The sequence below is a fragment of the Hakea prostrata genome, chromosome 6, assembly GCF_041222555.1.
Source record: "Hakea prostrata isolate BN-2017 chromosome 6, UWA_Hpros_2, whole genome shotgun sequence".
NCBI classification, from domain to species: Eukaryota; Viridiplantae; Streptophyta; class Magnoliopsida; order Proteales; family Proteaceae; genus Hakea; species Hakea prostrata.
In genome coordinates, this window is record NC_142605.1 from 38,968,386 (window position 1) to 38,984,764 (window position 16,379).

Consider the following 16,379-nt stretch of genomic DNA (forward strand, 5'->3'; position numbering starts at 1 on the left):
ATTACTTATCGGACGGATGCAGATATTTTCCGGGAAGAAAATTTTCGGATTCGAATACCCTTAAACGAATACGAATGCGAATTCGAAGCCGGATTTCGGATGTCCATTTACAGGTCTACACATAACCATGGTTATAAATAAAATTACTTACCCTTTTAGCCCTCTCAACCACAATATTGATTGACTTTCTTTTCCCCAAGTCCTTCAACATAAGATCAATCGAATGTGCTGCACATGGTGTCCAAAAGAGGTGGATCCTACTGCTCTTCTTCCTTATCAACATTTCACCAGCTTTTTTGAAGTTAGCACCATTATCTGTGATAAGTTGGTTAACATTATTTGGCCCTACCTCGAGAACCACCTCCTTAAGAAGCTTGTAAAGGTAGTCAGCATCTTTGATTTTATCTGAGGCATCCACTGACTTAAGGAAGGATGTTTTTCCATTGCAGCTTGCCATGAAATTATGATGGACTATCTAGTTGGACCAGTCCATCCATCAACCATCACAGTAACATCATATGTACTCCATTTTTCCTTTAATGAACCAATGTATTCATCCACCTCCTGCTTTACCTTTGGTAAATATTTTTTCATTACTTCTCAAGTTGTTGGGCCTTTAACCCTTACACCTGCTCTAGCAACTGCATTGATCATCCCCTGATAGTATGGTGTTTTGGCTACATTGGCTGCAATGTTGTTGTAGAGCATGAATTTGTTGATTGCCAACCTAGCTTCCTTCTCCCTACTGCCTTCTTTACCTCCAGCAAACATATATGGAATGCTTTTTTGATAGATGTCTTGTTGCTTGAAGAGGGAAGGGTCTTTATGTATAGGTGGCATGGATGCCCCTGACCTTGAGCCACCTGCTCCCCTTGTCTGTACATATTGCCTCACATTCTCAACATGTAAGGATTGTCTGCTAGCTTCCATTGCAGCCTTCATCTGTCTCCACTCGGCCCGTGACTCAACACCCATAACCCCCCTCCTCTCTTCATCGTCGCTTGACTCCTCATCAACATCAAGAAAAGGTCTAGATAGCACTGTATCCTCAAATTCCCTTTGCTTTTGTGCCATCTCGTCCTTTTTTGTCTCCCTTTCCTTATAAAGTTGCTACAATTGCTTTTTGCACTTCATAAGAAACCTTGGGACACTTGGAAACATCTTTGTAACCACCAGCCAAATGTTGCTTTAATCTGATTGAACCACTGGAATTCAAAGTCTTGAGGCAATACTTGCATCGGGATTTTTTTGTCAGCAGCAGTCAGTGGATCCCCATGTTGCCAAGCAATGTCCTAAGTCCCACTACCAGTGCCGCCACTCCCGCTAGTTGCCATTTAAGATACAAATGTACAGCACTGAAAGTCTGAAATACATACATAAATGTTCCCAAATTATCATTAGAATATTTTTAGATACATAAAAACATGTAAAAACAATTTATAAAACAACAAAACACACACTTTGTTCTAAGATAACATATATACAATGCTCAAACAAACATGTTTGTATTTTTAAAATAAACTACATAATATGAGCATCATTTAAAAAAAAAAAAAGATAAATATTTAATAACATATTATTTTATGTAACATCAATTTATAAAACAACAAAACACACACTTTGTTCTAAGATAACATATATACAATGCTCAAACAGACATGTTTGTACTTTTTAAATAAACTACATAATATAAACATCATTAAAAAAAAAAGATAATTTTTAAGAAAATATTATTTTTCATAATTTATTTATATAATTGTTTTAAAAAAAATAAATACAGCAAGCATGATAATCAAAATATTAATACATGAGATTGTAGCTCTCTAAATGTAGTTTAACATAAGTAATAATCACATTCATATCATAAGTATTTATTTATAATTTATAATTGTAACTTTTTAGATAATATATTTTTTAAATACGAAAATTCACAAAAAAAAAATAATAATAACAGAAAATTAAAATATTTTCCATGAAAGTGTAGATCAAAGCTTGATCATCAACATATATTTAGATCACACTCATACACCCATTGTAGAATCTTCTATTTAAAAAAATTCATAATTTGGGGGAGAATCTTACATTTTTTGAAGATCACTTGAAATAGGTTTGAATCACTTGAAATATGCTTGAATCTACTGTTGTAGATGAGTTGATGATGGTGCTATGTTGAATCCCCAACAAATTCCGGCCAAAATTTGAGTTTTTCGGCAAAAAATGGCCTTGCAGCGAGAGAGAGGCTCGAGAGAGGCGAGATATGCTTCTCTCGAGCGAGACAAGGGCTTTTTAAAGCCCCCTAAAGAAGTGAAAAAAGTCCCATTAGCGAGATTTCGAGTCGAGATCTCCCATCTCTCTGGTCTCGCTATCTCACGAGATCTCCCACCATGGTTTCAAGTCTAATTTAATTTATGGCTTTAATTTCTGGTTTGGTTCAAAGTTTTATTCTGTTGTTTTGAATCATATTGAATGGTTTAAATTCTGGTTCAGTCTTTGGTTCAATTTCTGGCTCCAACTCGAAATATTCTTGAATCTACTGTTGTAGATGAGTTGATGATGGTGCTATGTTGAATCTCCAACAAATTTCGGGCAAAATTTGAGTTTTTCGGCAAAAAATGGCCTTGCAGCGAGAGAGAGGCGAGATATACCTCTCTCGAGCGAGACAAGGGCTTTTTAAAGCCCCCTAAAGAAGTGAAAAAAGTCATGTTAGCGAGATTTCGAGTCAAGATCTCCCATCTCTCTCGTCTCGCTATCTCACGAGATCTCCCACCATGGTTTCAAGTCTAATTTAATTTATGGCTTTAATTTCTGGTTTGGTTCAAAGTTTTATTCTGACCAAAAAGCCAGACACTACAGACCTTAATTGGGAGATGATGGATGCCCGTATTTTAAGATAAATGTTGAATTATATGGATAAACATATTGTGGACCTTGTTTACCCACATTTAAAGTTTCAAGGATCTATGGGAATATTTGAATGTCCTGTATTCTTGTCAGAACAACCTTTCTCACTTATATGAATTATCCTCAGAATTCTACTGAGTTGATAAGAAGGGTTGGCCTTCGACCCAATATTTTGCAGATTTTAGAAGGATGTATGTAGAGTTAAATTCCACACTTCCCGTCACTTCTAATGTTACTAAGATGCAGAATCAGCAAGAGCAACTTGTTGTGGTGAGTTTTTTAGGGACACTTGGGAAGGAGTTTGATTCAGTAAGATCTCAAGTCCTAGGCAATGATTAATTGGCACCTTATCTGACACCTTCTACGGGGTTTTCTTGAGTTTCTAGAGAGAACTTCTATGATATTATATCTAGTGATACATCTACACTTGCTTCATTGGCTAATAAACGTTGATCAAATTCTGGAAATACTTATGGCCATGGGGCTACTACTGGAAAAAAAAAATCCTACCACTTCTTAGGAGTCTATAGATACATCAGTTAGAACTTGTCACCATTGTGGTTGGCCGGGTCACGTTTAGAGATTTTGTTGGAAATTGCACGACAAACCCCCTCAGGTTGCCAATAATACTATGGCTACAGAGACCAGGTCTACACCCCCATAGTCTAAAGATAAAACCATAAAGATGTTTGTAGAAGACTTGATTCGCTATAAATAGTTATAGGCAGTCTAATCTTAGCCATCTGCAACTGCATTTGTACAAACAGGCAACACAATAACCTGCCTCTCATCTTTTTTTTAGGCCCTGGATAATTGATTTATGGTGCCATTGATCACATGACTACACCCCAGGTATTTTTTCTTCTTTCTATTCATCCACTTCTATGGTCACCCTGGTGAATGGTTTCTGCGTTGTAGTTAAAGGCACTAAAATTATTTCTTTTACCCTATCCCTAACCTTATCCTTAGTTTTGTCACCTTTTTCCTTGGCTTTTGTTTCTTTTAGGATCTTACGACAAAGAAGACACTTGATAAGGGTTGTGAGTTTGGGGGGCTATATCTGTTTGACATTCCGGTTGCCTGTTCAAGCCTCTCTTTACCACAACAAATTTTATTCTCTACTGGGTCATCATTCTTTGCAAAGTTTGAAATTATTAGATAGTCGTTTTCAACATATTTTTTAGTTAAGAATGTGCCTCTCTTTACCACAACAAATTTTATTGTCTAGTCATCATTCTTTGCAAATTTTGAAATTATTAGATAGTCGTTTTCAACATATTTTTTAGTTAAGAATGTGGGTCATGTTAGTTTGGGAAGCTTCACCGTGTGACCTATCCACCTTGGGTTGTTAACCGGTCTTTCCATCCTTCTCCTTTGGTTCATTCTGATGTCTGGTGTCCGTGTCCTACAGTTTTTACTTTGGTTTTTAGTTATTTTGTTACTTTTGTGGATGATTTTTCTAGAGTTACCTGGATATATTTAATAAAAAAACCATTCTGAATTATTTGATATATTTTGTAATTTTATTGCAATTCAGACTCAGTTTGACATTATGGTTAAGATTCTTTGTAGTGATAATGTGAAGGAGTACTTTTCAAACCCTTTCACCTCCTTTATGAATTGTAATGGCATCCTTCATGAATGCTCTACTGCCTACACCCCACAACAAAATGGTGTTGTAGGGAGGAAGAACCATCACCTAATGGAAGTAGTGTGTTCTTTGTTGTTTGAAATGAAGGTGCCTAAACCATTTTGGGTTGACGCTGTCTTGACTTCCTGTTTTCTCATTAGTTGTAATGTTGTATGCCATCTTCTGTTTTGAAAGGGGAATTCTGTTTTCTACTTTGATTCCAATATTTTCCCCTATTTGCCTTATTGCCACAGTTTTTGGGTGTGTCTGCTTTGTTTGTGGTCTTTGTCCTGGGCTATCTAAATTGGATCCTAGAGCTCTAATGTGTATGTTTGTTGGTTACTCTTGCACTCAAAAAGGGTAACAGTGTTATACGTTTGATTTAGGGAAGTATTCTATTTCTACTGATGTTTCTTTTTTGAGTCCATGCCTTATTCTGATGTTTTTCTTTCCACCCTTGATGATGATGATGATGTCCCTATCACCATTATTTAGACTGCTGTGTCATAGGAAAGTGCTTGTCCATGAATTCCTGCTGATCAAACAGATAGCTCAATAGTGTGCCTGTGATGTTGCCAACTAGATGCTGCCCCTTCTACTCCCGCATCTCCTCCACTGGCGCCTTATTCTCTAGATCCGGTGGTAAGTCCTCCCCCTCCTTTGTCTGACCTTGATGTTCCAATTGCCCTTCGTAAGGGGACATGGAGTTATGTTTGGTGTCCTGTTTCTAATTTTGCGCCTTATGCTAACCTATCCTTTCCATTCTGCACTTGTTTATCTACAATGAAAATTACCCTCTCCCTAAGCTTGTTGCAGAAGCCTTGTTAGTACAGGATGGACAACTGCTATGATGGAAAACTTATCCGCCTTACATGTCAATCATACTTAGGATTTGGTGCCTTTGCCTCATGGGAATAAAGCTATCGAATGTCAGTGGGTGTTTGCTGTCAAAGTTAACCCTTATGGGAGTCCTGCTCATTTGAAAGCTAGATTTGTTGGTATCCTCAGGTGTATGGTGTGGATTGTGGACTACTTGGAGACTTTTTCTCTTGTTGCCAAGATGACATCGGTTTGAATTTTGATCTCTTTGGCTACCATGCGTCAATGGCCTCTTTTTTAGCTTGATGTTAAGAATGCTTTCCTATGGTGATCTTCATGAGGAAGTTTTATATGGAGCAGTCTCCAAGATTTACTGCTCAAAGGAGAGTGGCATCCTGTGCAGTCTTAAGAAGTCTTTGTATAGGTTGAAACAATCGCCTTGGACAAGGCTTGGTCGGTTCACTTCCATGGTATTAGATTTTGGATTTACTCGTTGTGATAGTGACATTCAATATTTTACCGTCGCTTTAGGATGTGGAGTCTATTTATCATTGTTTATGTTGATGACATTATTATCGCTGGAGATGATTCCACACGGATTGATAAGTTGAAGTTATATTTCCAAAACAATTCAGACCAAGGAATAGGGAAGATTGAAATATTTTTTGTGTATAGAAGTTGCTTAATCTAAGAAAGGAATTTTCTTGTTACAACGAAAGTATGTACTTGATTTGTTAACGGAGACTGGGTTGCTTGGCTCTCAGCCCTTTAGATATTCCTATGGATCTTAATGTGAAGCTTATGCCATAAGATGGAGATGTTGTCAATCATCTTGAAAAACATCAAAGGCTAGTTGGAAAATTGAATTATCTCACTGTGACTCAGCTTGATATTACCTTTCTAGTCAATGTTGTGAGTCAATTTCGGTCTGCCCCTAGAACATCTCATTGGGATGCTGTTCTCTGAATATTGAGGTACCTTAAGAAGACTCCTAGTTGTGTACTACTATACCGAGAATAATGGCCTTAGAAGAGTTGAAGGCTTTTCTAATGTAGATTGGGCTGGATCACGCTATTGCACTTCAATTGGTGATAATCTTGTATCTTGGAAGGGTAAGAAATAGACTGTTGTGGCTGGGTTAATTGTAGAGTCTGGGTATAGAGCTATGGCACATGTCACTTGTGAGTTGATCTAGACCAAACACATTTTGAAAGAGCTAGGCTTTCGTGATGATTCTTTTATGATAGTGTGGTGCGATAATCAGGTTTCTATCCACATTGCTACTAATCCGATGTTTCTTGAGTGTACAAAATATCTCAAAGTTGATTGCCACTTCATTCATGAAAAGCTGCATAAAGGTTTGGTTTCTCTAAAACATGTTCGTACAGGAGAACCATTGGTAGATTTACTAACAAAGTCCTTGGAGGCTGCTAGAGTTTACATATGTAACGAGCGGGACATGTTTGATCTTGATGCTCCAACTTGAGGCGGAGTGTTAGAAAGAGTATTAGAAATATCGCTAACTCGAGAATCTCTACTTTCCTAACTGGTGTAAAGCATGGTTTCTTTTTTTTTTTTTTTTTTGGTTTCCTTGCTGGTTGTAATCTCTAGAGTGGTCTATAAATAATTTGGCTGTAAGAGGCTTACACGATTAGTACAACCTCCTAGCCCTTTCCTAAATCTTCTTCTTCCTCTTGCCATTCTGGTTTTTCTCCTTCATCTATTCTCTGATTTACAAACATCATCGTGCACACAGCAACAAATCACTGACAAGGGCCTGGGGGTGAAAAATCACCTCTGCTGAAGTTGTGCCTTATGATAGGTAGATAGGGACCTAGGCTTGGCCAGCTGAAGGATGGCAATGAAAAGAAGGCTGGAAAAATAGAAATTGGCTTAGGGAATAACCAGTATCAAGAGGGCTTTGATACCATGTCAATTGAATGGTAGAAAATAGAAATAGGAAGAAGAGAGGAAGATAAGAATAGAAGCAGCAGCCAGAAGAGAGGCTATATTGTATTTCATTAAGGTAGATACAAGGCATCTGTATGTAGGCTAAGAAATACCAAAAATAAAATACATAATAAAGGCAAGGGGAGGTCCCGAGGGATCTTGAGCTGGTGCTAGTGAGTGCCAGCACAATCCTGAGATCCCAAGGAATCTTTTTGGGAATATTCTCTACCATTCACCATTGTTCATGTTGGATTGGTATAGAGACACTTCATGAGCTGTCTATGACAATGATACACTTCTCTTTGTTAACAAATCTATGTTAAAATACTCCCCACCTAGGGTGAGAGTTGACAATTGTAGCTACTAGAGATCAGTAGGAAGAGATTATCTGTTTTGGACAGGTGACCATCCCCTTTTAGCCAGAATCGTGCTGCAGTTTTCATCTTTACTTGTGATACCACAGCAGGAATAGTTGAACATATCAGCTTAAAATGTAATTCTATTTTCTTCTATGAAACTGAAAATCTATCTGTATGTATTCCAGTATTACCTTGTGTTCATCTCCTTTGGTGCGGGAATTCAACATTCAGTGTCAGGGGAAAGAGAATTCCTGTTTGCATACATAACCACCTGTTTTTTGCTTGACAGCTACTAAAGATTTGTCTTTGCTTACTTGTGATTTCTCTGCTGGGACTCTGGCTGCTGAAGGCTTGACTGCAGAAAGCGTTGATATTTCTGCGTGGAAAAATTCCAGTGGATTGGGAGGTAAAGGAAGGATGGATGATAGTCATTCACTACTATCAGAAGGTACTTCTAGATTCTCTCTTAACTTTTCAAGACCTGGAGTTCGTGGTTCTGTTTCGAGGCTACAAGAAGCCCATTTCCCTCAAGAGCCATCTTCCGTAGAAGCCCATTTCCCTAAAGAGCCATCTTCAGATACAGACATGAAAACCTGGAGTAGCCTTTTTCCTGATACTGCTTCATATGAAAGGTGCTTCACACAATTTGATTCATGTTCTACTGATCCAATGGTTTCATATTCGCCTATAACTAATTCTAGCCGACCCCTACCCTTGGGAGCAAGGGCCAATGGAACAAATGCTCCTGCTTCATTGATGAGTCCATCAAGAAGCATGAATTTCAGTCAGTACCCTGGGAGTGCATCTGGCAATAATGAATCTGCTGGGGGTATTACTTCCAACATAAAAGAGCCTTTCATTCAGACGAGTTCCAAATGTGAAGAAGCTTCCGGTTGTACGTTTGCAGGTATAAATAATTATGTTGTTGATTCTTTTCCATTGAAAAAAGATGTGCCATCTGAACAGAAGCCTCCTGTTGTTGATTCCATAGATCTTTTAAGGAGGAAATCTGAGCTCCAATCCAGTCATTTAACACCTCTCACTGTTAATTCCATGGATCTACTGAACGAAAAATCTGAACAAGCTAATAATTCCAAACCCTCTGATGCTTGCAATATAGTATCTGGAGGTGCCGGAGGTGCCGGATCAGCAGATATTGCTAAGAGGATTTCAGAAATATGTGATCAGTTTAACCCTGCTGTGGATTCCCCCTGTTGGAAAGGTGCTCTATCATCCCGTCAGTCTCCATTTGGGTTTGCTGAAGTAAGTTCTTCATATCTTCCTGTAAAGGAGTTTGAAGGATGTGACAGATCAATCCTTGAAGGGCCTCAAACTCTTGGTTTCAAAGCTGATGGAGTTGTAGCTGTTTCCTTGCAAAAGGAAGAAGGGAACCTGGTACCCAATGATAAAGCATGCGGTAAAGATTGTTTATCATCCTTGTCTAAGGGATTGTCATCGGTGGGTAGTTTTCTATATGTGGAAGATGGACTGAAAGATTCTGTCAATGTGGCACCTTATCATTCAAAAGTGAACACTGAAAGTAAGATACCAGGTTCTGATGGTATTCAAGAACAACCTCAACAAAGAAAAGAACATGAACCATCAGTCTGCTCAAAAAGAATCTCTGAACTTAAACCTTCTCACTTGATGCAAACCAGTCATCAGAATAGCATTACAACAACAGAGCTTTCTACCTCAATGGTCAAGGATTTGGCACTGGATGGATCATCTTGTGTGCAGTTCCCTGCTGTGGAGCATGCTTCAGGTTTACCTTTTCCTGCAGCTAGTGTTCCTGTTGGGCTTGCTAAACTAGTTGGTGGAGCATCTGACATTGAAACTGAGTATCCAGTTGCAAAAAGCAATATTGGGCTGCTGGTTAGTGCTATGTATAACTTGTCAGAATTGCTTCTTTCTAGTTGTTATAGAGACACAGAGGCATTGAAGGAACAGGATCATCAGGTTCTTCGACATGTAATCAATAATCTTGATAGATGTATCTCAATGGAGGCTGGGTTGCCCCAATTACAATTTCCGGAGTCAAGCACTTGCAGCCTTACAAAACTAATGGATCCTCACCAGGTATATTTCCTTGCTTTGTTCAGTTGTGTTGCTGAAATTGGTAATAGTTCTTGTTCTTCGAGAAAACGCCCAGGGGTGGGGGGTGGGGGAGGGGTTGAAGGATTGATGAAATGTTGGATGGTAAAAGTATTTTTTCAATCATGAGACCTTGTGACCATGACCAATATTTACTGGGGCAGCAACTCAGAAACCAAACGGGTTTTGAGCCTATTTTTGAGAAAAACCCCTTCACAGGAAATGGTGACAGCGCATCAGGGCGATGAAGCGAGCGGAAATAGGGAACACCGCATGCCACCGAGTATCAAGGGGCGGGGATCAAGGCATGGGGCCCCGGGCGCGGGGCGCGCTTTAGCGAACAAAGCGTTTTAGTATACATTATTTTAATACAACCATTTTATGCGGTACAAATAAGATCGAGAACTTACATAATTATACTTATTGAGCTAGACATGCATTAACGAGTTCTAGTCATGTAAGATTATTATAAAAATAAAATATGAAAATACAAACATAAGTTCATCTCGTCAGAATACAGTAGCAAGATAGCATAATAGCATATGATTATGTTTTATATAATTTTGAAAATGAAAGTAGTAATCATGCTTACCTCTTACCTCTGTAGTGTCAAACTAGGAAGGATGTTGATGGTGTATGGAACAGAGTTTTCTTTTTCCCCCTGCTAATCTGATTTCTGATGAGTCGTAATTGATTGTTACTTTTATGATTAGGTTTTTATTTTTATTTTTACCCTTTTAACCTTAAAATGATCCCATGCTTCTTATTACATTGCGATCATTTAAAATCATAAAAGAAAAAGATTAGCAGACAGTTATGGAATAAATTTTGATCATGTAGAAGAATTCCCAAAAAAAATGACATCCAGGTACAAAATGTCAAACAAGCAATGACTCAGCCCATAAGGCGTCAGTATTGTGTACAAAGCTTCACCTTGGTGTTTCCTAGAAAATAAAGCGTAGATTCTTTTTGCATGTACTAAAGACGGACCATTGCCTCGTTGCCTTGGCAGACAGTTTGATAAGTATGGACTTTACAGTGTGGATGTGTTGTCGTTTTGTTCGAGTGATAATCACTCATTGCTTAAGCATCAAGTTGCTGACTGAGAAATCCCATAGTCCTATTGTTAATGATAGTCGTCTATCTTTCTAGACTCTGTTCTGGTTAGCCTTCAGACTGTAATAGATCCTAAAGTTTTTGAGAACAAACAGATTAGAATCTTGTATATCCCTTATTGGCTGAAGTGAAAATTGCTCCAATTTAGGTGTGATTGCATTGACATGTTTTATTCTCATCCACATTTGTAGACATCTTCAATATTATTTAGTAATACATCTGCTTCAATTTAGGTGATTGCATTAACATCACTTATTCTCATCCGCATATCTAGACATCCTCAATATTTTTCTAATAATATATTTCTGTTTCTAGAATTTCTTGGAATATATTTATCAGAAATGTAAAATTGCTTTAAAGTGAAAGCATCATTGGTCCTCATTTTTAGTTTCAATAAATATGAAATTTTAGGTTCAACTGAGTGATCTATATGTTGTATAGGCTACAGACGATCAAAGGGGTTCTAGGTATTCTAGATGGGAAATTTTGTGATTTTATTATTTTAATTTTTTAAACTTTTTGAGGTTTGGAGTGTTGTGATGGCTGGGATTTTGTGGAGTGGTAGTTTTCTCTTTCTCGTGTGTAATGCATTTGACTTTTGTCAATTCTTTTATAAAGCTGATTGATATTCTCCTCAGGTCTCTGGGACTTGCAGGTCCCAGGTTAATAGTGTAGAGGCTGTTAATGAACTCGATCAACATGACCTCAAGGGGAAAATGCATTCTACCGTTTCTAGTGGGCAAGGTAATAAATTGGAGGATATTGTTTCCATGCGGGATGAGACAGGCATTGAGATAGATAATGGTACGACCCAGGTATGCTCTTGTTTCTGGTTACTATCTAAATTTCAGTGCTAATGCTCCAGATATTTCTACTGATGTAGGGGGGAAGAAGGTCATTTTTCTTTATTTGTCGTGATCTGTAGGCTATAAAGAAAATTATGGAGGAGAAATTGGGCAATGAAGAAACACATCCACAAACGATATTATTTAAGAATCTATGGCTTGAGGCGGAAGCTGCATTATGTTCCATCAAATATAAAGCCCACTCTGCCAAATTGAAAACAGAGATGGAGAAATGGAACAGAGAACAAGAGAAAAGTGGGTTGCTGGACCTTAAACTTGATTTTCCTATGCCATTTACAAGTAGGTCACGTGGTATAACTCGCTTGTTTTGTCTGTGGCAGGGAAGCCTAATGATACTGGGGTACATTTGAACCTCAAGGTTTCTCAAGATCGAAGGGATGATGACGTGTTGATACAGGAGATGGAGAGTGCGGTTTCAGATAAATCTACCCAAAAGACTCCAATAGATATTGATGTCCAGGTTGAGGATGTTGAGGCTTCTGTCAATGGTAGTAATGCTGAGGACATTGAAGCTTCTATTGTCAATAAGGCTGAGGATATCGAATCTTCTGTTGTCACTAACTCTGAGGAGAGTGAAGCTTCTGTGTTGACCAGATTTCGTATTCTGAAGTGCCGGGCTGGTGGCTTTAATTCCATGGATAAAAGGCATCTGGCGAACTCAAATGACATTGGGCCCCATGAAGAACAAGTGGAGTCAATGGTGAGCCAAAATGATGATGGAATAGGAAATGTTAGGATGCTTTCCCGACCGATAAAGTTAATTGATGTGGGGTCCTCAGAGAGGAGAAAGCCTTGGCCATTTATAAGAAACTCATCAGAAGATGGATGTGTGAAAGTGACTAGTAGACCAGACATGCGGCATGACGAAACAAGTTGCAATGCACGGATAATTGGATTGGATTTAGATGTTTGTCAGCAGCAAGAGACGATGAAAGAGTTAGGGGCTTGGGTTTGTGATGAGCAGGTCAATGCTGTTATGCCAAACAGGGATTGGGATCAGTGCCCAGGTGGTGGATTTGATAGTCCATCATCAGATTGGGAGCATGTACTGAATGAGGAGCTGAAGTGGCAGAACTGACGGCTTAACTGAGGTGTTTAAGCTAGCAGGATGTGGTTGAGAAGTCGTGTGATGGCAGTGGTGACAGGCAAAGTATGTATAGATTGCCGTCTGTGGTGGGAACTTTGTGATGTGAATAACGAATATGATAGTGTAAATCTGTATGAAGCCTTATAAAACCAGTATGCATTTAAGACTTGTGGATGATGTTGCCGCCGCTGGCATTGAGTAGTGTGAATTTTGATGGTGATCTAAATGAACTGAGCGGGCTTTGATTTCTGCATCTGCTGCTGCTCGTTTGCTTGCTGTGCTCCATCTGAGATTCTTCATTCATGCATGATTCTTCATTTTAGCAGTGTGTTATTCTATGGGAGGATGATTTCCCAGACCCAAGTGAGGCGAATGTCTGGCTTATTAGAGCCGCCGCACATATTCCAGGATGGGTGGCGGTAGTGACGAATGGGCGGTGGTGCTAGTGGAATGTTCATTCGAGAGATAGATGATGATTTTGGACACACTTCCAAGGACCTTAAGTAGTTTCCTCCCTTTTCAGGGTTTGTAGAAAGGTAGATGGCCTACCCAATAGACAATAGTGACCGCTATTCAATTAAGCAATTTAAGGAGTGGTGTTGACCACTAAAAAAAGGAGGGAAAAAAAAGAAGAAAAAGAAGGCTTATATTAGGTTTCCTTGCCAGGTTCTAGACTCCGGAGTCTGCGGAGGAAGAGGAAGTAAAAACCATTTAGGTTTTTAATTAATCGAGTTTCATTGGATTTTATATTATTTTAAAATTAAAAATCGATAATGGAGCTAAGAGGGTTAGATTGTCGATGTCGGTCGGGGCAAAGCCAATGTCTGCCTGCTGGTTTGGTGGTAACGGGACAAGTAGAAGTTAGGTGCCCCCCTCAGCCCTGCGCCACCCGGATTTTCGCCGACTCCAACCCAAACCCGTACGGAATCTCCTTTCCCCGGGATTGTCCGTTTAAACTACTCATTTGGGAGTCCGGATCTGCAACCCCCGGCCGGGATGCTTCCGAACCACAAAAATACCCAGGGAGGCCGGCATAGGGTATTGGTGTGGGTCCCACCCCTCTGATTTTTTATTTATTTTTTAGTCTATAGATTCCACTTAATTTTGTGGTTGAAAAGTGGAAAGGAAAACATTTTATGCACATAAAGTATTGTATTAAAAACTTGATGGGTACTTTAGTCTTTTCTCGTTCGAATTTGAATATACTTAACTGCGGTAGTCTGCTTGAGACCCACACATAATATATTGTACTAAAGAGACCCAACATTAGTTTATGATCCACTGAAAGGATTCACATATTAAAATCTCTTTTTTTTTTTTTTTTCTTTTTGTGCATTCTAGCAAGAGATAAAGGAGATTATTGGATTGAAATATCGATCTCAGACCTTAAAGAATTAAATGGAAACCTTGATCAAAATCTCATGGCTGAAGAATGTTTTGTTATTCTTATTTTCTTTTCAAACAAATTAAGAAAACAATAACACGCACGTGCATACATATGGGATTTTATTTAAACTCTAGTTTGTTGGGTAACCGCTGGATTACTTTTACCGAAATAAAAAAAAAAAAAAAAAACTATTGAATTACTTAAATACCACATTACACAATCTTATGAGGGAATTGTAGGGTAAGAAATCCATACATGGTACTTGAATGATGTATCGATCTGTTTAATTCACAGCATGCAGCTGGCGAAGTGTCTACTCCTTACTTTGGCAGCTCTACTAGCGAAGTGTCTATTCCTGACTCCTGACTCCTCCTTCTGAAGAAGAAGAAGAGGCAAGAAGAGAGACGACACGAGAGGAGGAGAGGAGAGGAGACGAGACGGGTGCAAAGTGCAAAGTAACTGAACTACAAAGGGATTTATCATTCAAGGAAGCAGAACCCTAGCTAGCTAGCTGGCTGGCTGAGATTATTAACGTACCTGCTAATTAGTTAATAATGATCTTTGATTTGCCTGGCCTGGTTGCGCCCATGATCGAAGTTAGTGATTGACGGATCGAGGTGCATGGAATCGTCTTCATAAAGGATCTGGCAGAGACCCTTAAAAGAAAGCTAGCTAGCCAGCCAGCCCAGAATCTAGATAGAGGTTATTAATTAATTTTTCAATTAACTCTTGCTCGATCGGGAATTGGGGGATCTGGATTCTCTGGAGGAGGCCGCCCAGGGATATCCAGCTAGTTAGGACTTCAAGGTCTGTCTGATGAGATGAGATGAGATGAGGACAGAAAGAAATAAAGGGACTGACTGATCGACAACAAAATTACGTCTTTTAACGGTTTTTTCTCAGGCGGCGTCCCTCCTCTTCCATGGCTCCATGCATCGATCGGTTTATCATCTGCTGCTGCTGCTGCTGCTGCTGCTGTATATATATACTTCCTTTATTAGGTACTGGTTATAGCAGGCCAGCAGGGAGGAGGGGTAGTTTCCAATTGGAGATGGAGATACGTTTGGATCGATCATCTAAATAAGGTGGCCTACAAATTAAGTTGCCATGCATAAATCGACGTAACTGTCCCTGCAGCAAGATAGTCGCAATTTTTTCACCCTCCACCTACATGATACATCAACCCAACCCCATTAGTTATATACTTTTAAATATATATATCCTTTTCGGTTCACCGGCCCTCTTGGTTCTGTGACCTCGAAAAATAAATGTTACTGGATCGGCTGACATGATAATTAAATAACAGATTACCAGCATTAGTTAGCTAGTCAGTCAAGGCGGAGGCCTGGAGGCCTAGCTAGGACACCATTAAAAACGATATTTCCCTGGCCCGGCCTGGCCTAGCTAGCTCGGCCAGGCCAAGGCAAGGCAAGGCAAGGCAAGGCAATTAATGTAGCAGGAGACAGAGTGTACAACTGTACATGTTGTGTGAGTGGCCGGGTGATATATATAGATCGAGATCTAGATCAAGATCATACATAGATGGAGGAGGCCGGAGCTCCTCCTCCTCCTCCTCCTCCTCCTTAATTTCTCAGCCTTGCCTAGCTATTTGTATACATGCAGGGAACTTTTAATTTCTTTACCGTCCAAGCCTCCATGGGAATGTTCTGTCGACATAATTATTAACGGGAATTATGCTGCTGCTGCTGCTGCTTCTGCTGTTGCTACGACTTAGCTATTCGATCTATTAGCCGTAGCGTAGCTGCTAGGACACGCCAGGATTCGTATTCTATAATCTAACCCCATCCGCTCATCCTCAATTCCCCACTACCAAAAGCAAAACATTTCGCTGCTGCTCACATGATTGTAAATGGAATGCTTCCCTGAATATACAAGATCAACTAAACATTTCCTTGCCAAAAAAGATTCTTATTTGTCCAATTTCGGCTTTAAAATGAGCGACTAGATTGACAAAAGATCGGCACGCACCATTTTTACACATTTTTATGCAAATGCAAATGCAAATGCAATGAACTATTCTACTTAATTATTCATGTAAACCGGCCCCTTCTACCCGAACAAGAAAAAAAATAAATAAAGGCATGTAAACCCTAGGACTCTCTCTCTCTCTCTCTCATTGTAAGGTAAGGTCGGTTAACTTTATTTGAGA

At 39.2% G+C, this 16,379-nt stretch overlaps 1 protein-coding gene across 5 annotated transcripts in view; it reads left to right on the plus strand.

The window, feature by feature from the left end:
• LOC149013978 (uncharacterized) overlaps window positions 1-13,878 on the plus strand; it is a 42,830-nt gene extending 28,952 nt beyond the window's left edge. For 2 of the 5 annotated variants that reach the window (XM_089159456.1, XM_089159457.1), the window contains exons 3-6: window positions 7,949-9,738; window positions 11,508-11,684; window positions 11,795-11,969; window positions 12,056-13,877. In XM_089159456.1, the coding sequence (XP_089015582.1) occupies window positions 7,949-9,738; window positions 11,508-11,684; window positions 11,795-11,969; window positions 12,056-12,813 (2,900 nt within the window). In that variant the 3' untranslated portion in view covers window positions 12,814-13,877. Of the gene's footprint in view, window positions 1-7,948; window positions 9,739-11,507; window positions 11,685-11,794; window positions 11,970-12,055 lie in introns of all 5 variants that reach the window. The other 3 variants (XM_089159460.1, XM_089159459.1, XM_089159458.1) reach the window with 3 other exon arrangements.
• The last annotated feature ends 2,501 nt before the right edge of the window (window positions 13,879-16,379 follow it).